The 19671-nt window shown below is 32.5% G+C and overlaps 2 protein-coding genes across 4 annotated transcripts in view; one reads left to right on the top strand and one right to left on the bottom strand.

Moving 5' to 3' along the window:
* Positions 1–19671, top strand: part of LOC119605820 (rab3 GTPase-activating protein catalytic subunit) — a 70039-nt gene that overhangs the window by 16281 nt on the left and 34087 nt on the right. The window lies entirely within an intron of this gene.
* On the bottom strand, positions 2908–18623 carry LOC119605818 (leucine-rich repeat and fibronectin type-III domain-containing protein 3). 3 transcript variants are annotated; one of them, XM_037959133.1, is made up of 8 exons: positions 18283–18623; positions 17264–18214; positions 16765–17136; positions 15873–16582; positions 10353–10491; positions 6021–6145; positions 5350–5640; positions 2908–3194 (listed from the first exon to the last, which is right to left on the bottom strand). In XM_037959133.1, exons 1-8 carry the CDS (start codon positions 18595–18597, stop codon positions 3065–3067), a joined length of 3033 nt encoding a protein of 1010 aa, XP_037815061.1. In that variant the 5' UTR covers positions 18598–18623; the 3' UTR covers positions 2908–3064. The 3 variants fall into 3 exon arrangements, with proteins under 3 accessions (XP_037815061.1, XP_037815062.1, XP_037815063.1); XM_037959134.1 differs by having other exon boundaries at positions 5350–5637; XM_037959135.1 differs by lacking the exon at positions 5350–5640 and having other exon boundaries at positions 2919–3194.

Here is a 19671-nt window from a genome sequence, read left to right as displayed (position 1 = left end):
CCTCGAGATAATTTGATTCTGTGGGTGGATCGATTAGTGAACCGCTTTCGCATAACACAACGGTGCCAGTTGGTCGAATTTGTTAAATACATTGTGTTTCTCTAGCTTTTGCTTTCGTATCGGAATACGGAGTAACGCCTCTGCTATTGGACCCCTGTATGTTTAGATCGATTGTCTCATTGGCTTAACCTATCAAATCAAATGTGTGGTGAATAAGCTTTGCGTTACCTTGAACGATTTTGGTTTCGATGTGTGATTTAGCCGGGTTCGGCAGTAGCTGTAAGTTGTGTCAAGTAGATTTTTAGCTCCCCAAAATAAAATTATTTAAAATATTTAACCAAAGAAAATTAAAAAAAATAAAATAAAATAAATAAAACAAACACAAAATTATTTATTGTAAAAAATAAAAATCTTAATTTATTTTTTGTTTTGTTTTATTAATCAAATACTATTGCAATTTTGTTTGTTAATTTTTAAAATAAAATTAAAGTTAAAAATAAGGAAAATATATATTTTGTATAGAAAAAATAGAACCTGGTGTTACAACAAAAATTTTTTTAAATATAAACATACTTTTTGTACAAAATTATTTTTGTTTTTTTCGAAAAAAAAATTGCACCACTTTGTTGTTGATCTAATTAAAATGAGTTCTAATTCTAATATTGCATATGTTTCCTTAGGTAGTTTTAGATTAGTAATATAATTAATGACTTAAATTTTAGAATTGCTATAATTTAGAAAATCGATACATAATTTTGTTTTTGTCTCTATTTTGTTTTTTTTTTTTTTTTTTTTTTGAAAAAATAAGAATAATTATAAAACAATAAATGTCCAAATGATTTCAAGCCTCGTTTTTTTTTTTGTTTCTCAAAGGCTTGAAATCATTTGAAGTTTTTATATATTTTTTTGTATATAAAAAAAAAGAAAAGTTAATTGTATGTATATAATTTCGTTGTTCTAATTATGAATTTTTGCAAATAACAAATACAGTAGTTTTCCGATTTAACGAACATTCGTTTCTACGAACATCGCATTTAGCGAACTATCAATATTTTTACATTGAGTACCTTACATAACGAACAAAAAATAATTTTTGGTACTCAGTTTAACGAACAAATATAAATAAAATAATTTAAATTAGAGTTAAATTAACAAAAATAACTAAAAATCATGTCAGAAAAGCTTCGACGTTATTAGGAGGGGTATTTACTTTTCCATTGCTTTCGAATATGGATTTCGAGAGTTGATTTTTTCTAATTTAGTAAAATGAAGAATCTAGATAATCTGAGATTTTTTTTATTGAAGATTTATACAAAAATATAAGATAATCAAATCTACAATCCTTAATGTCGCAAAAACTAATGTTGATCGAATTAGAAAATCGGAACAAAAAATGTTTAGAGAGGCCAAAGTATACTTTTCTAGAAGCTCGTGCTCAACCCGAATTTGTCCTCAGAATTTAAAACCATAGAAATTGGTGTTCAAAAAAAGACTTTGCCAATCGTATACCTTAATATTTCGCTTTTATTTTTCGCCAAACTAACAAGTCCCCACAGTGACCATAATTTTTTCCAATAAAAATCAATTCTAAGAAATTGTAAGAAACGACATGTTATAGAATAAACAATATAAATAGTTTTTCTTTTGGAAAAAGGATATTTACAGGAATAGCTGTGAAATAAAGGAAAAAATATTTTAAAAAACTTTGGGTTCAGATATCTCAAAGAATGAAAACAATGAAACGCTTTAATAACTTTACATTAATCTATTTCCTAAGGAATTCTGAGGCCAGGTTCAGATTCATCGCAGTTCCAGCCATTGGGTTTAAAATTCTTTAAGAATTATGTCGTCCGAGTGCTTTTCCAGAACGTAGATTAGTTATACAAAATAAACAGAGTTTTTTCAAATTTCTTTATTATTTTTACATTGTGATATGAATTGCTAGTTTTTCATAAAATTCTTATAAAATATTGTTTAAAGAAATTATATTTCCTGGAACATATTTTTATAAATTAGATTTTATGTAATTTTAATTATTTATGTACTCAAAAGACACTTTCGAGTTAGTACTGCATATAACGAACTCTTCGATTTAACGAACAGGCCTGACAACATATAGGTTCGTTAAATCGAAAAACTACTGTAGTGATAATGTATGAAGAAGTTTTTTTTTACACATTTTAGTTTTTTAATTTCATTTGGTGCTAAAATTATCATCACTACTGTTATGAGAAATTTCCTTATTTAAACTAGAATTATTATTATTATTTATAATATTATTATTGTTATTATTGCTACAATTAGAATTATTAGTAATAGCATTAGAATTACTCGTTGAATCGTTAATTTGTTGCTGTTGTTGTTGTTGTTCTTGCGCTTGCAGTTGTGAATGATGATATACTACTATATTATCAGGCTGGTGAAGTTGTAATGCTGGTGATAAGGTGAATATGGAATTATTCACCATTAACTCTTCTCCTCCCTCACTTACGCTATTTGTATTTGTCGTATTCACACTCGTATTCGCATATAAATTCGTTGAATTTAATTTTCGTTTTGGCTGATGATGATGTACAATTTCCTGACGTTCGTATTCATTGAAATAGTTTTCGACAACAATACCATTCTGTTCAAATTCTTCAGGTATTGTTGTTGGTGTATTTGTGTTATTTGCATTATGGGTATTTTGTAATCTTGGCACTACATCAGGTGGTGATGTACAACGTGGATACGATGTATTGTTAGTGTTAATTGAGGAGGATGTTGAAGATGAAGCTGCTGTTGTGGAAGTTGTTGTACGTCTAATGCGATTATAATGATTTTCATTTAAATGATATGGCTGTTGTTGTTGTAGTAGTAGTAATTGCTGTTGTTGTTGTTGTTCACGTTGCTGCTGTTGCTGTTGTTGTTGTAATTGTAATTGTTGCTGTATATATAATGCATACGCCTCCCTGGCACCATTATTATTATTATTACTGGCACCACCGGAAGGCGTAACGTATTGTCAGAAAATCTCATCTAAATTTAATACAACATCGAAATATCAGGATAACATAACCCGCCCTCATAATGGCACTAAACCATTGCGTGTAGTTGGATTTCTAGCCATGTATATATCCATATCATGATCAGTCCAATTGTCCGATGTATCGCAATAGTTATTTAGAGTGTGGGTTGAACCGGCGGTTGAGTATCTGCAAGAAAGGGAGAGAGAGACGGAGACAATTTTCAATTTCAGTTTCAATTATAATATTTATAAACAATTAATTATTTAATTTTCTTAACCCTTAACCATTTATAGAAGAAGAAAGTTCTGAAAAAAGCTCTCGAGAAGGTTTTTGAAACTAAAAGATTTTTGTACAGATTTTTATTTTAAACTGCTTTTTTACATTGAGTTCTATTACAAACGTTTTTGTAAAAACTTTTTTAGAAGTTTTTGTAAAAGCTTTCTTAAAAACTTGTTTTAAACATTGTATGTAAAGCTTCTGTAAAAGCTTTTATGTTAAGCTTCTGTAAAAGCTTTCTTACGCAACTATTGAAGAAGATATAAGAAGCTTTTCAAGAAGTTTATTTAAAGCTTATGAAATTTCTTTTGTAAAAAGTCTTTAAATTAAGCTTTTGTAACAGTTTTTTTTTTATAAAATTTTTTATATAAAGCTTTTGTAAAAGCTTTCATATAAAGCTTTTGTTAACACTTTTATATGAATGCTTTTATAAAAAGTTTTTGTATAAAGTTTTTATAAAAAGCTTTTGTCAATGTTTTTATATAAAGCTTTTATAAAAAGCTTTTGTTAATATTTTTATATAAAGCTTTTATATTTTTTTTGTATGCAATGCTTTTGTAAAAGCTTTTATATAAAGCTTTGGTAAAAGCTTTTATATAAAGCTTTGGTAAAAGCTTTTATATAAAGCTTTGGTAAAAGCTTTTATATAAAGCTTTGGTAAAAGTTTTTATATAAAGTTTTTGTTAAAGTATTTGTAAAAGTTTTTTGTAAAGCTTTATGTAAAAATTTTTATATAAAGCTTTTGTAAAAACTTTATATATGAAATCAATAACAATATGCTTTTAATAGCTTTTAAAAAGATTTCAGAAGCTTTTGTATAAAAGGTTTCTATAGAAAGCTTTGCAAAAGCTTATTTACGTAAAACATTAAAATAAAATTGACATTAAAAAAGTTAATTTTTAAAGCTTTCTGCCTACTATTTGTACGAGCTTTTAAAGATTTTAATGCTTAAAAACTTCTAAAAGCTAAATATGCCGTATAAAGTTGATAAAAAGCTGAAGCTGACTTAAAAAAGATTTATTTTTATAAAGCTTTTACATTTAAGAAGACATAAGAAAGCTTAATTTATAAAAATGGACTTTTCTTAATACCATCAAAGAATTATTATTTTGGGCTGGTATTTTGTAACCATCGAATTAAGTACTATTTAAGAGCTTTTTGATAAGCTTCTACAGAATTCACAGGATGTAGTTTTCAGAAATCGAATGATGAAAGTTTTTTAATGCTTTTAATTACCATTTAAGAGCTTTTTAAGCTTTCTTAAAATCTAATGATGCAGTTTTCAGAAAGTAGACCTTTAACTAATTAAAGCTCTTTGCTGTTCGAAAAAGCTTTTAATTATATTAAGAAATACAGAAAGTATTTGTATAGGCTTGAAAGGAAAAGTTTCAAAGCTCCGTCTAATCAAATAAATAACGTTTTCCTTTCACTTTTTTTTAAAGAAGTTAAAAAAAATATTTTTAATTTATATTTCAACAGTATGATGCATGTGTGTATTTTGTCTGTGTTGGAAACAAAGTAAGCAAAATGTATGTGTTTTGCAATTAGTGTGTCTCTTTAAATGGAAAATTTGTGTTACGAATACAAACGTTTGGATGTGCGTCTTAACACAAACATTGCAAATGTGCAATACTATTTTCATTTAGATGTCCCATAAAACCAAAGAACCTTGTTAGACATTAATTAAAGCCATCTTATCCCCAAAGAAAATCTTAAATGATTCGCACGAGAATGAATGAATAAATGTGAATGTTTGGGCACGAGGGTGTGATGAGTAGGGAGGTGGTTGGCTGCGTTGTGTTGCATGTTAAAATTGCATTTGAAATGACATTGCAACTAACAGTAGCAAGCAGTAAAGTTAAAAGTTAGTAACAACAACAAGTGAAGACAACAGACAATATTGCCACAAATAGTGTGCTAATGAAGATTAGAAAATAAAAACATAATTTGTTGGTGTTTTTGTTTTTATGATAAGGCAAAAAGTTAGTTAGTTAGTTAGCTTAGTATGCCATTGCTTGTTAGAAGTTTACGTATTGTTTGTTTTGGATTTTGTCAGCCTACTTACCGACTTCCAGGTCGATGATTATGCATGTGCGTGGTATTCAATTGATCGCGTGATCTGGAACGCGGTCTTGAGCGACGTGTACTAGACGCTACACTTTGTGGGCCGCCGCCATGTATAGAACCGGCATAAGAGGCACGTGACATCCTTTCCGAAGCAGCAGCTAACGATTGTCTCGATTGTCTTAATTCTGGTCGCGAATTGACTAAATTCGATGGAAATGCTGTGCCCAAGTAGCCGCGATGTGAGTTATTGGAAAAGCTGTGCTGCGATTGACCATCAGCAATGGATCTGCTGTATGTGTGATGTGTTTCAGTGTGTTTGTTTTTTTGTATGGTGATATTTGTTGGAGGTTGAAGGGGTTTTTGGGGTAGAGGTTGGGGTGAGGAAGCAAAATGAAATATTGGATTAACATTAACAATTGCATTAAAACATAAAACAAATTATAATAAATAAAACTTAAAATGTAGGTTTATAAATTAAATTATGTTTTGGGGAAATTAACTGATATGTTATGGACATGTTTTGTTTTGTTGATACTTTTGTATGAGATGTGTCCTTTGTGTGGATTTCCTGTTTCTTGTTTTCCTTTCTTTAGGACCCGTTTTGTTTGTTTTCTACCTTTTTACTACTTACTGCACTTTAAATTATGTATTATGTTTTTTTAAACTCACCTGGGTTTTGCTATTTTGCCTGGCATACCCGAGAAATGACTACGCATATCATCCTGATTATCCATGGGATATATTCTAGGACGTGGTATCGAACGACCACTATATGCTGATACTTGATCCCATTCCTGTAAAGATTAAAGATTACAAATTAATTATGGATTTATGAAAGTCTACGAAGTTAAAGCACTTTCGAAAACTTGAAAGCTGTAAACTTGAATGCTGTAAACATTTTAAAGCTTTAATTGCTTATACTAAAAAGCTTCATTGTTTACTACTTCTACTTAATTTTATGTTTAATAGAAAAACTTTAATAGCAATTGTATCTAAAGCAGAGGAGCGCAAGATTGCCATTACATAGCACGCGTGATAGGGTAAGAAAATTCTGCTGACGCTAAGTTGATACACATACACTATAGGTTTAATTCTTCTTCTTTTTATAATGAACAATATCAGTGGGTTTGCTCTCAACTTGAAAAACAAAATCAAATCAGTTGCTGATCAGCACTTGTCGAAGCAAGGTCTGTACGAGACGTTTTTAAAATACACACAGAAATACAACAACAAAATTTTGAGAAAGCCGAATTAATGTAGGAGAACATGAGAGAACAGTTGTTAGTTTTTTATATATAGACTTTGATATACGCTGGCTGTCAAAATCCATAATAAACATTTGACAGTTAGCATATACTTTATAGTTTATAGTCATTTTATTAGTATACTTTTATTTTGAATTGAATTCTGTTCTCTGCTGCTTTACCAACACAGATAAAACTATGGTACTCTATGGTAGTATGTGTTTGAGCAACACTGATCTAAAGTTATGAAAACTTAAAAGCTTTCACATAAAAACTTTTTATATTCGAAAATTTTAGAGTTTATACAATTATAATAAAAATTATATTGAAACTGAGATAACTTAAAAGCTTTATTTTCAAAAAGCTTTTACCTAGACTTAAATTTCTCTAAAAAACTTTAATTTCTTATTACTTACACTTACTACTTCCAGTTACTAAGAAAAACCTAAAGAAACCCCTAAAAGAATGGGTTTAAAATTGGTGAAAACTTAAAGTTTTCAAGTTTTTATTTTTTGCGTTCATATTTTTTTTCATTAACTACTAGTTACTAGTTACTTTTACTAATTTAAGTTTAATTCAGAAAAAAGGGCTGGTTAAAAGTAATCGTTTAATGTAAGTAATGGCATAAAGGCACCAAACAAAACAAAGAAAAAACTAAAACCCTAAACACAAGAAATATTAGTTTAATGATGCCTTTAGCCTTGACTGTTTTACCGAATGGCCTCTTCAAAGTTCTGGCTTAAAACAATAGACGTTTAAGGTAGACGAATGAATGCATCATGTAGTTGCAGAGCCATGATACTTAATTTCGTTGGTTGTTTGGCTGGCTAAATATAAAGGAAGCCAGCCACTTTTACTCTGTTGAGGCGTTACTGTATAATTAACATTATTTCACGTAACGTACAGAACACACGGTGCTTTTCATTTTGGATAAATGATTTTAATTTTGATTTTGCGAACTGAGTTTGGCTATATTGGGTTCGATATATTTTAAGGTTGTTCTTTTTTGTGGGTTATTTTCGCTAGTAAAAATGCACAGTGGGTTCTTTGACATTGAAAACGATAAAATTGGCTAAACTAGGCACTACTCTATAGTTTTCACTAAAGACTATATTAAATTTAAAAGTAAGGATTATACTAAAGACTGGACTAGAGACTAGAATAAAAACTAGATTATAGGTTTAACTAGATGCTTGACTAAAGAATAGACTGCAGGCTGAACTAGAGACTATTCTAGGGTTTATTCTAGAGAGGTTTATTCTGGGACTGTACTAGACAATATATTAGACTAGACTAGGAACTAAACTGAAAACAAGACTCAAGACTAAACTACTAAGTTACTAGACTAGAGCCAAGACTATATACTATACCATATACTACATAGACTAGAGAGTAGACTAAAGAGTAGGATACAGACTAGGGAGTAGACTGAGAACTAGACTGGAGGCTAAACTAGTGACTAGACCAAAGGATAGGCTAGATACTATATTAGATACTAGGCTAGAGACTTGATGCCAAACTAGAAACTAGAGTTAATACTATACTACAGAATAGACTAGGAACTAGACTAGATTAGATAAGAGGCTAGATACTAGACTACAGACTATAGATTAGACAACAGACTATAGACTAGACAATAGACTAGACTGTAGACTAGACTGTAGACTGGACTATAGACTGGACTAGGGACTAAACTAGAGACTAGAGCATATACTGGACTAGAGACTAGACTAGGGACTATGCTAGATAATGAACTAGACTAGAGACTAGACTGGTGACTAGGCTAAAGACTAGACTATAGAATAGACTTGAGAGTAGACTATTGATTAGGCTAGGGACAAGACTAGAGAATAAACTACTATAGACTAGACTATAGACTAGACTATAGACTAGACTATAGACTAGACTATAGACTAGACTATAGACTAGACTATAGACTAGACTATAGACTAGACTATAGACTAGACTATAGACTAGACTATAGACTAGACTATAGACTAGACTATAGACTAGACTATAGACTAGGCTATAGACTAGAATATAGACTAGTCTATAGACTAGACTATAGACTAGACTATAGACTAGACTATAGACTAGACTATAGACTAGACTATAGACTATACTATAGACTAGACTATAGACTAGACTATAGACTAAACTATAGACTAGACTATAGACTAGACTATAGACTAGACTATAGACTAGACTATAGACTAGACTATAGACTAGACTATAGACTAGACTATAGACTAGACTATAGACTAGACTATAGACTAGACTATAGACTAGACTATAGACTAGACTATAGACTAGACTATAGACTAGACTATAGACTAGACTATAGACTAGACTATAGACTAGACTATAGACTAGACTATAGACTAGACTATAGACTAGACTATAGACTAGACTATAGACTAGACTATAGACTAGACTATAGACTAGACTATAGACTAGACTATAGACTAGACTATAGACTAGACTATAGACTAGACTAGACTATAGACTAGACTATAGACTAGACTATAGACTAGACTATAGACTAGACTATAGACTAGACTATAGACTAGACTAAACTAGACTAGACTGTAGACTAGAGTATATAGACTAGACTATAGACTAGACTATAGACTAGACTATAGACTAGACTATGGACTAGACTATGGACTAGACTATAGACTAGACGGACTAGACTATAGACTAGACTATAGACTAGACTATAGACTAGACTATAGACTAGACTATAGACTAGACTATAGACTAGACTATAGACTAGACTATAGACTAGACTATAGACTAGAATATAGACTAGACTATAGACTAGACTATAGACTAGATTATAGACTAGACTATAGACTAGAATATAGACTAGACTATAGAGTAGAATATAGAATAGCCGAGAAGAAAATAGACGGGAGATTTGGGTAGATACTAGAATAGAGGCTAAACTAGAAACTTGACTAGAGACTAAACTAGATACTCTACTAGAGACCAGACTTTAGATTAGACTTAAAATATACTTAAATATTAACTAGGGACTATAGACTAGACTAGAAACTAGAGTAGTGACTAGAGTAGACACTAGACTAGTGACTAGACTAAGGACTAGATTAGAGACGAGACTAGAAGCTAGTCTAGAGACAAGACAGAAGACCAGACAAGAGACTTGGCTGAAGATTAAGGTAGATACTAGACTAGAGACTACACTAGAGACTACACTAGAGACTATGCTAAAGACTAGACTAAAGACTAGAAATTTGATTAGAGACTAGACTATATACTAAACTAGAGATTCTACTAGAGACCAGTCATTAGATTAGACTTAAAATATACTTAAGGATAAACTATTGACTCGATAAGAGGTTTAAGCACCCACTGTTTACAACCCATACATATCCTATAACTTGTGCTATTTGTGCTACACGTTAATTTTAAGGTTATCTCCTTGTAATTTTAGTTAATATTTTTAATTTCCCTTGTTTTTTGTTGGCTTTTCGTATAAATTCTGTAAATTTTATTTAATATGCTTTATGTATCACATCTCATTCATTCACTTCTCCACTTCGTTTAGGATCTCGTATAAATTGGGTTTAAATGAGTTTCCTTGGCTAAATATCTTTGGTGTGAGTCGTCGTCGTCTTCTTATAGTCATGAACATAAATCTTGAGTTTTTTGTTCTTTGTAGTCATTTCTTATAGATACAAAGAGTGTGTAAATGTAATATATTCTTCTTGTGGTTGTTGTTTTTTTCGCTTACCTTGTGATTATTGAATGCCGAAAGCGTTGCTATTGAGCCAAGTGGTCCTGGTGAACCGGCTGGACCGCAACAATTTACGGGCAAACCTCCAATTGGCAGTGGACTCTTTTGTTGGGACGTTTGTAGTTTGCGAGAACGTCTATTATTTTGTAGCAAAATGAAATGAAAAAAAAAAAAAAAAAAATATTAAACCGAAAATTTATATTTGAAATATGTGAAAATACTGTAAGCATCATATTGTGTGGGGCTTGTATGCATGTATGTAAGTTTGTAGATCTGAAAAATGTTAATATCAATGGCTAACGACTGAACAATAAACACAGAAAAATATATTTATTGGCTTACATTAGTTTATGTGTTGGATATAAGTATGTATAGGAAAAATTTACACTTACTATATGTATGTATATCTGGATATGTATCATCATCCATCTGTGTTTTCTATCTCTATACAAGTTAAGTTATTATATGGTTTAGGGCCAATTTAAGGTTATAGTCGCCAATAAATAAACACTAAATCATGTTTTATCATCTGTATTTGATGGTGAATTCAAATTTCAAATCATTTTTTTTATTTGTTTGTTTGTATTGTATTAATACTATAGTTTAAATCTATATTTATGGTTATATGACATCATATCGAGATTTGCAGCAAATTACATATATACGAGAAGGTTTTGATTGCTATTTGTTAGAGATGCCAACAAATTTGTACGCCTCTTTTTGGTTGTGTCTAGATTTGTGGCGGTTTTGTTTTAGTTATTAATCGCCAGTTAATATTAATTGTTATTATTACAATTTAGATAAGATCGCTTAATGTTTTATAGACTTTTTTGTAAATCTGCTAAAACTGTAATTAAAAAATGCCGACATTTGAAAAGGAAAAAGCTTTAAATATTACAGGAAAGAATAAACTGCAGGCTAGAGACTAGACTAGACTATAGACTAGACTACAGACTATAGACTAGACTATAGACTAGACTACAGACTATAGACTAGACTATAGACTAGACTATAGACTAGACTATAGACTAGACTATAGACTAGACTATAGACTAGACTATAGACTAGACTATAGACTAGACTATAGACTAGACTATAGACTAGACTATAGACTAGACTATAGACTAGACTATAGACTAGACTATAGACTAGACTATAGACTAGACTATAGACTAGACTATAGACTAGACTATAGACTAGACTATAGACTAGACTATAGACTAGACTATAGACTAGACTATAGACTAGACTATAGACTAGACTATAGACTAGACTATAGACTAGACTATAGACTAGACTATAGACTAGACTATAGACTAGACTATAGACTAGACTATAGACTAGACTATAGACTAGACTATAGACTAGACTATAGACTAGACTATAGACTAGACTATAGACTTGACTATAGACTAGACTATAGACTAGACTATAGACTTGACTATAGACTAGACTATAGACTAGACTATAGACTTGACTATAGACTAGACTATAGACTAGACTATTGACTAGACTATAGACTAGACTATAGACTAGACTATAGACTAGACTATACTAGACTATAGACTAGACTATAGACTAGACTATAGACTAGACTATAGACTAGACTATAGACTAGACTATAGACTAGACTATAGACTAGACTATAGACTAGACTATAGACTAGACTATAGACTAGACTATAGACTAGACTATAGACTAGACTATAGACTAGACTAGACTAGACTAGACTATAGACTAGACTATAGACTAGACTATAGACTAGACTATAGACTAGACTATAGACTAGACTATAGACTAGACTATAGACTAGACTATAGACTAGACTATAGACTAAGACTATAGACTAGACTATAGACTAGACTATAGACTAGACTATATACTAGACTATAGACTAGACTATAGACGAGACTATAGACTAGACTATAGACTAGACTATAGACTAGACTATAGACTAGACTATAGACTAGACTATAGACTAGACTATAGACTAGACTATAGACTAGACTATAGACTAGACTATAGACTAGACTATAGACTAGACTATAGACTAGACTATAGACTAGACTATAGACTAGACTGACTATAGACTAGACTATAGACTAGACTATAGACTAGACTATAGACTAGACTATAGACTAGACTATAGACTAGACTATAGACTAGACTATAGACTAGACTATAGACTAGAACTATAGACTAGACTATAGACCTAGACTATAGACTATACTATAGACTAGACTATTAGGACTAGACTGACTAGACTAGACTGATAGACTAGACTATAGACTAGACTATAGACTAGACTATAGACTAGACTATAGACTAGACTATAGACTAGACTATAGACTAGACTATAGACTAGACTATAGACTAGACTATAGACTAGACTATAGACTAGACTATAGACTAGACTATAGACTAGACTATAGACTAGACTATAGACTAGACTATAGACTAGACTATAGACTAGACTATAGACTAGACTATAGACTAGACTATAGACTAGACTATAGACTAGACTATAGACTAGACTATAGACTAGACTATAGACTAGACTATAGACTAGACTATAGACTAGACTATAGACTAGACTATAGACTAGACTATAGACTAGACTATAGACTAGACTATAGACTAGACTATAGACTAACTATAGACTAGACTATAGACTAGACTATAGACTAGAATAGACTAGACTCTAGACTAGACTATAGACTAGACTATAGACTAGACTATAGACTAGACTATAGACTAGACTATAGACTAGACTATAGACTAGACTATAGACTAGACTATAGACTAGACTATAGACTAGACTATAGACTAGACTATAGACTAGACTATAGACTTAGACTATAGACTAGACATAGACTAGACTATAGACTAGACTATAGACTAGACTATAGACTAGACTAAGACTAGACTATAGACTAGACTATAGACTAGACTACATACTAGACTATAGACTAGACTATGGACTAGACTATAGACTAGACTATGACTAGACTATAGACTAGACTATAGACTAGACTATAGACTAGACTATAGACTAACTTAGACTAGACTATAGACTAGACTATAGACTAGACTATAGACTATAGACTAGACTATGGACTAGACTATAGACTAACTATATACTAGACTATAGACTAGACTATAGACTAGACTATAGACTAGACTATAGACTAGACTAGAGACTAGACTATAGACTATACACTAGACTATACTAGACTAGACTATAGACTAGACTATAGACTAGACTATAGACTAGACTATAGACTAGACTATAGACTAGACTATAGACTAGACTATAGACTATAGACGATAGACTAATAGACTAGACTAATAGACTAGACTATAGACTAGACATAGACAAGAATAGACTAGACTATGACTAGACTATAGACTTAGATACTAGACCTATAGACTAGACTATAGACTAGACTATAGACTAGACTATAGACTAGCTATAGACTAGACTATAGACTAGACTATAGACTAGACTATAGACTAGACTAAGACTAGACTATAGACTAGACTATAGACTAGACTATAGACTAGACTATAGACTAGACTATAGACTAGACTATAGACTAGACTATAGACTAGACTATAGAGTAGACTATAGACTAGACTATAGACTAGACTATAGACTAGACTATAGAACTAGACTATAGACTAGACTATAGACAGACTATAGACTAGACTATAGACTAGACTATAGACTAGACTATAGACTAGTCTATAGACTAGACTATAGACTAGACAATAGACTAGACTATAGACTAGACTATAGACTAGACAATAGACTAGACTATAGACTAGACTATAGACTAGACTATAGACTAGACTATAGACTAGACTATAGACTAGACTATAGTCTAGTCTATAGTCTAGTCTATTGTCTAGTCTAGTCTATAGTCTAGTCTATAGTCTAGTCTATAGTCTAGTCTATAGTCTAGTCTATAGTCTAGTCTATAGTCTAGTCTATAGTCTAGTCTATAGTCTAGTCTATAGTCTAGTCTATAGTCTAGTCTATAGTCTAGTCTATAGTCTAGTCTATAGTCTAGTCTATAGTCTAGTCTATAGTCTAGTCTATAGTCTAGTCTATAGTCTAGTCTATAGTCTAGTCTATAGTCTAGTCTATAGTCTAGTCTATAGTCTAGTCTATAGTCTAGTCTATAGTCTAGTCTATAGTCTAGTCTATAGTCTAGTCTATAGTCTAGTCTATAGTCTAGTCTATTCTATAGTCTATAGTCTAGTCTATAGTCTAGTCTATTCTATAGTCTAGTCTATAGTCTAGTCTAGTCTAGTCTAGTCTATAGTCTAGTCTAGTCTATAGTCTAGTCTATAATCTAGACTATAGTCTAGACTATAGTCTAGTCTATAGTCTAGTCTATAGTCTAGTCTATAGTCTAGTCTATAGTCCAGTCTATAGTCTAGTCTATAGTCTAGTCTATAGTCTAGTCTATAGTCTAGTCTATTGTGTAGTATATAGTCTAGACTAGACGAGACTATAGACTATAGTCTAGACTAGACTAGACGAGACTATAGACTATAGTCTAGACTAGACGAGACTATAGACTATAGTCTAGACTAGACGAGACTATAGACTAGACGAGACTATAGACTAGACTATACACTAGACTATAGACTAGACTATAGACTAGACTATACTATAGACTAGACTATAGACTAGACTATAGACTAGACTATAGACTAGACTATAGACTAGACTATAGATTAGACTATAGACTAGACTATAGACTAGACTATAGATTAGACTATAGACTATAGACTATACTATAGACTAGACTATAGACCAGACTATAGATCAGACTATAGACTAGACAATATACTATGTTATAGACAAGGCTATATACTAGACTGTAGAATAGACTTTAGACTAGACTATAGACTAGGCTATAGACTAGACTGTAGACTAGACTATAGACTAGACTATAGACTAAATTGCTTACTAGTATATATACAAAGCTATAAGAATAGACCACAGATTATACTATATACTAGACAAGACTGGACTATAAATACGAAAATTTAAGATATGTCTATAAAACAAATTTCTGAAATGTAAGCGAGATTAATTAAGATACTAAAATGATATCTATTGAATATATAAAAAAGTTCCCTTTAAGATATTCAATAATCCTATTTTCGCAAAAACTCCTTCCTTTTCTTTAAACTACTTTTTCCATTACCATTCATCACTGATCAATTTTTCCACCATAAATCAAACGTTTACACAACTCATGGCGAAGATAAAAACCAACAAACTGCAAATAAATACTTTAATCCCCAACAAAAGCCCAACAAAAGCCCAACTAACTAACCGAACAGTAACCACCTACCCATGCACTTCCTTTTGACGTTTTTATAGACACAACACTTTATTTGGCCACTTTGTATTCAGTGTTTCGTTTCAAAATACCCTGATACAAACATGCAGACACACTTTAATAAATTTCCCTGTTAAGTTCGTTTGTTTCTTCTCACCTGCTCGCAGCTATAAAAACAATCACAGCCACAATAATGGTGCCACAAATAGCCGCACTTGCTGCAATCGTTATCTTATCCATATTCGATGTTTGCGAAGCTACGGTGCGCACTTCACGACACTGTTGATAGGGCACGGTTTCAGGCGTTACATGCAATTCCTCCAACGATATCACACACACAATAATGCATTCTTGAGCGGGAACATTTTTAATTTTAAATTCACGTTCACTGGCCTCTAGTGGGGGTCCTTGTTTAAAGGATTTCTCACCAAACAAACGATAGACAACGCGAAAACCTAAAATGTTTGCTGTATCGGAATCCCATTGTATGATGACGGAGCTGTCTTGACGGAAGGCATTCTTCACTTGCACCTCGTTGGAGTCATCAATACGTGTGCCACGTTGAGGTGGGAAGCCCAAAACTAAGGGAGGTCGTTGTTGTTTATGTGGTGTACCACTGACGGATGTGCCACTACTACTGCTGCCAATGCCGCTACTGCTGCTGCCGGATGCATTTTGGCGCCAAGAAGGTACTGGTTTGGCGTTTGCAGCATTTGGATTTGTGATGGTTGTAGGTGAAGCAGAACCAATGCCGGATGTGGATTGCAAAGTTGGTTGTGCAGGTAATTGTGAAGAGTTGGCGGCTGTAGAAGATGATGGGGAGGGAGCAGGTGGTGGTGCAGCAGTTGTGGCTGCTGTTGCTTTGGTCTATAATGAAATGAGAAAATAAATATTTTAGCACTTCTATTACTACACCGACGATGACGACAGACTCTTTGAGTATGTGGTGACAAATTGAAACATTTGTTGAGCTGACAGTTAAACTTTAGTTAGTTTAAACTTTAGGTTATTTTATGTACTTTTGTTACTTGCTTAGTTTTTATACTCACCGTAGTCGTCGATGTTGTTGTAGGACGTGGAGTATTGGTGGTGCTTGTGGTAGCTGGACTTGTAGGGGGTGGTGTTGTTGTAGAGGTTGTTAAACGTGTGGTGGATGGAGCAGCTGTTGTTGTTGACACCACATTTGGAACATTATTGGAAGCACTTGCCTGTGTTTGATTTACAGTTAAAGGCACTATACTGGGTGCAATGGTTGGCTTTTGTACCGGCTGTAGTGTATCGATTACGCTGACGGGACCATTTAGATCGGTGTCACTGTCATCGGGACAGGTCAATTCATCGGCTTGTATGGAATAGAAACCACGATCACGGAAACGATTAGGACTGCCACAAAATTGTGGATTACGTTCGCGTGAGGTCACCTAAATGAAGAGGGTGAATGCGATTAGGGATTTGTGTGGAGACTATAATAGGGACTGGACTATATAACTGTAGGTTATAATATAGACTAGATACCAGCCTATAAACTTAATAGCTCTTTCAACTCACCTGCAAATCTCCATTGCGAATCCATTCGGCTACCCAACGTAACTTACAATCACAGTGCAGAAAACGACCACCCAACGACAAACCGCGCAGAGTGGCATTCAAATGTGAGAAGGCTTTTTCAGGTACTGTCGGCAAAGGATTACCATCCAAGGCCAATAATGTTATGCTAGGATTACCACGGAATGCCGATTCCGGCAAAGTAGTCAATAAATTAAAACCAATATCCAAAACTCTCAACTCTTTAAGAGCGTGTATTGCACCCACAGGAAACTCGGCCAAAAGATTGTTTAACAAACTTAATGAACTCAAGGTTTTACGGACGCCCACAAACGAGGATTCACCCAAACTCTGTATTAAGTTACGCTCCAGATTGAGGGCCGTCAAAGAATCTAAACCTTCAAATGTACGTATACCACCTACACCGGGCAATTCTTTGATGCCATTCAATGACAGATCCAAAAAGGCTAAACTCTTGAGACCTCTTATGCATTCGGGTACACGACGTTGTCTCGTGCCTTTCAAATTCAAGTTCTTAAGACTATTCTCTAAACCCCTAAAAGCACCCGCTGACAAAGTGACATTATTGTCATTTAACTTTAAGGTTGACAATTTTGATGAGCTCTTAAAGGCCTCATCAGGTATCGTGGTTATACGATTTTTGGATAAATCCAATAAATTTAATATACTTAATATTCGTAACGCGGCTATGGGCACTTCGTCCAGTAAATTTTCTTGTAAATTTAAATTTTTCAATACCAACTCTTGGCCCCTAAAGGCGCCATCACTAATTTCAGTTATTTTGCAACTGGACAATTGGACATTGTGTAAACTAAGATTAATAAATATGTCATCGGGCAAATGGCCCACGGTGGAATTGTTGACATACAACAAATCAATGGGTTTTTGTTTGGCATATTTATTTAAGGCCTCCAATAAAGTGGGAAAGTGTACCTAAGACAAGAAACAAAATAAAAATTATGATTTCTAATAAAATATCTTTTTACATTTCTTTTACACACCTGGTCACACTGCACTGACAATTCTCTTCCTAAATTATATGAACATATGCAGGATGTTTGTAAATCGGGTATGTCTCTTTGCCAGGGGCATTGTGCCTCAACTGTTGATGTTGCCACACAACAAACAAATATGGTCATTAACAACAACAGTCGCCATCCGTTGGACAAGGACATTGGTGTTGTTAATGTGGACGTAGTCTCTGTCGTCGTCGCTATTGTCCCCGTGTGTTGCATTTTTATATTTATTGTTTGTTGTTGTTGTTGCTTTTTCTTCTGTGTCTTCTTAACAGGCGTCGTCTTACGGTTTATTTTCATCTTTGTAGCATGTGATGGCTTGGTGTCTGCAATTAAAATAATAAAGAAAAAAAAAGAAAAAGAAACGAAAACTTTTAGTTGCTTTTGTCGGCAAATATTTAAATTTATTTTTAAATAAAAGTGTTGGAGGTCAGTCAGATATTTATATTAAAGTGTAAATTAAAATGTTTATTATTTCTTAAGAATATATTAAAATAATTAAAAGAGATTGCTTTTCCAGACTTTTGAATGACATTATTTGTTAAAAGATCTACAGAGGACTTAATATTTTTTATATAATGTTTTTTTTTTTTAATTTTAAATTAAATCTTAAAATTAAAATAAAGCTTTCCATTAAAGCTATTTCCAATGCGATTAATTGCATTTGAACATGCACTTTCTCCAATATTGAAAACTTTAAGAGCAAAAGTTTTTTTCCACAAAGCTTTTCTCAAACTTTATATTTACCTATAAAAGCTTTTCTACCAAGCTCAAAAAAAGACTAGACTATAGACTAGATTATAAACTAGACTATAGACTAGACTATAGACTAGACTATAGACTAGACTATAGACTAGACTATAGACTAGACTATAGACTAGACTATAGACTAGACAATAGACTAGACAATAGACTAGACTATAGACTAGACTATAGACTAGACTATAGACTAGACTATAGACTAGACTATAGACTAGACTATAGTCTAGACTATAGTCTAGACTATAGACTAGACTATAGACTAGACTATAGACTAGACTATAGACTAGACTATAGACTAGACTATAGACTAGACTATAGACTAGACTATAGACTAGACTATAGACTAGACTATAGACTAGACTATAGACTAGACTATAGACTAGACTATAGACTAGACTATAGACTAGACTATAGACTAGACTATAGACTAGACTATAGACTAGACTATAGACTAGACTATAGACTAGACTATAGACTAGACTATAGACTAGACTATAGACTAGACTATAGACTAGACTATAGACTAGACTATAGACTAGACTATAGACTAGACTATAGACTAGACTATAGACTAGACTATAGACTAGACTATAGACTAGACTATAGACTAGA

Source organism: Lucilia sericata, unplaced genomic scaffold (assembly GCF_015586225.1).
Source record: "Lucilia sericata isolate MDLA Ls3-8-SP2 unplaced genomic scaffold, ASM1558622v1 Contig000522F_arrow, whole genome shotgun sequence".
Classification (NCBI taxonomy): domain Eukaryota; kingdom Metazoa; phylum Arthropoda; class Insecta; order Diptera; family Calliphoridae; genus Lucilia; species Lucilia sericata.
Note: the sequence above shows the minus strand (reverse complement) of the source record. Positions and strands in the feature narration are given on the sequence as shown.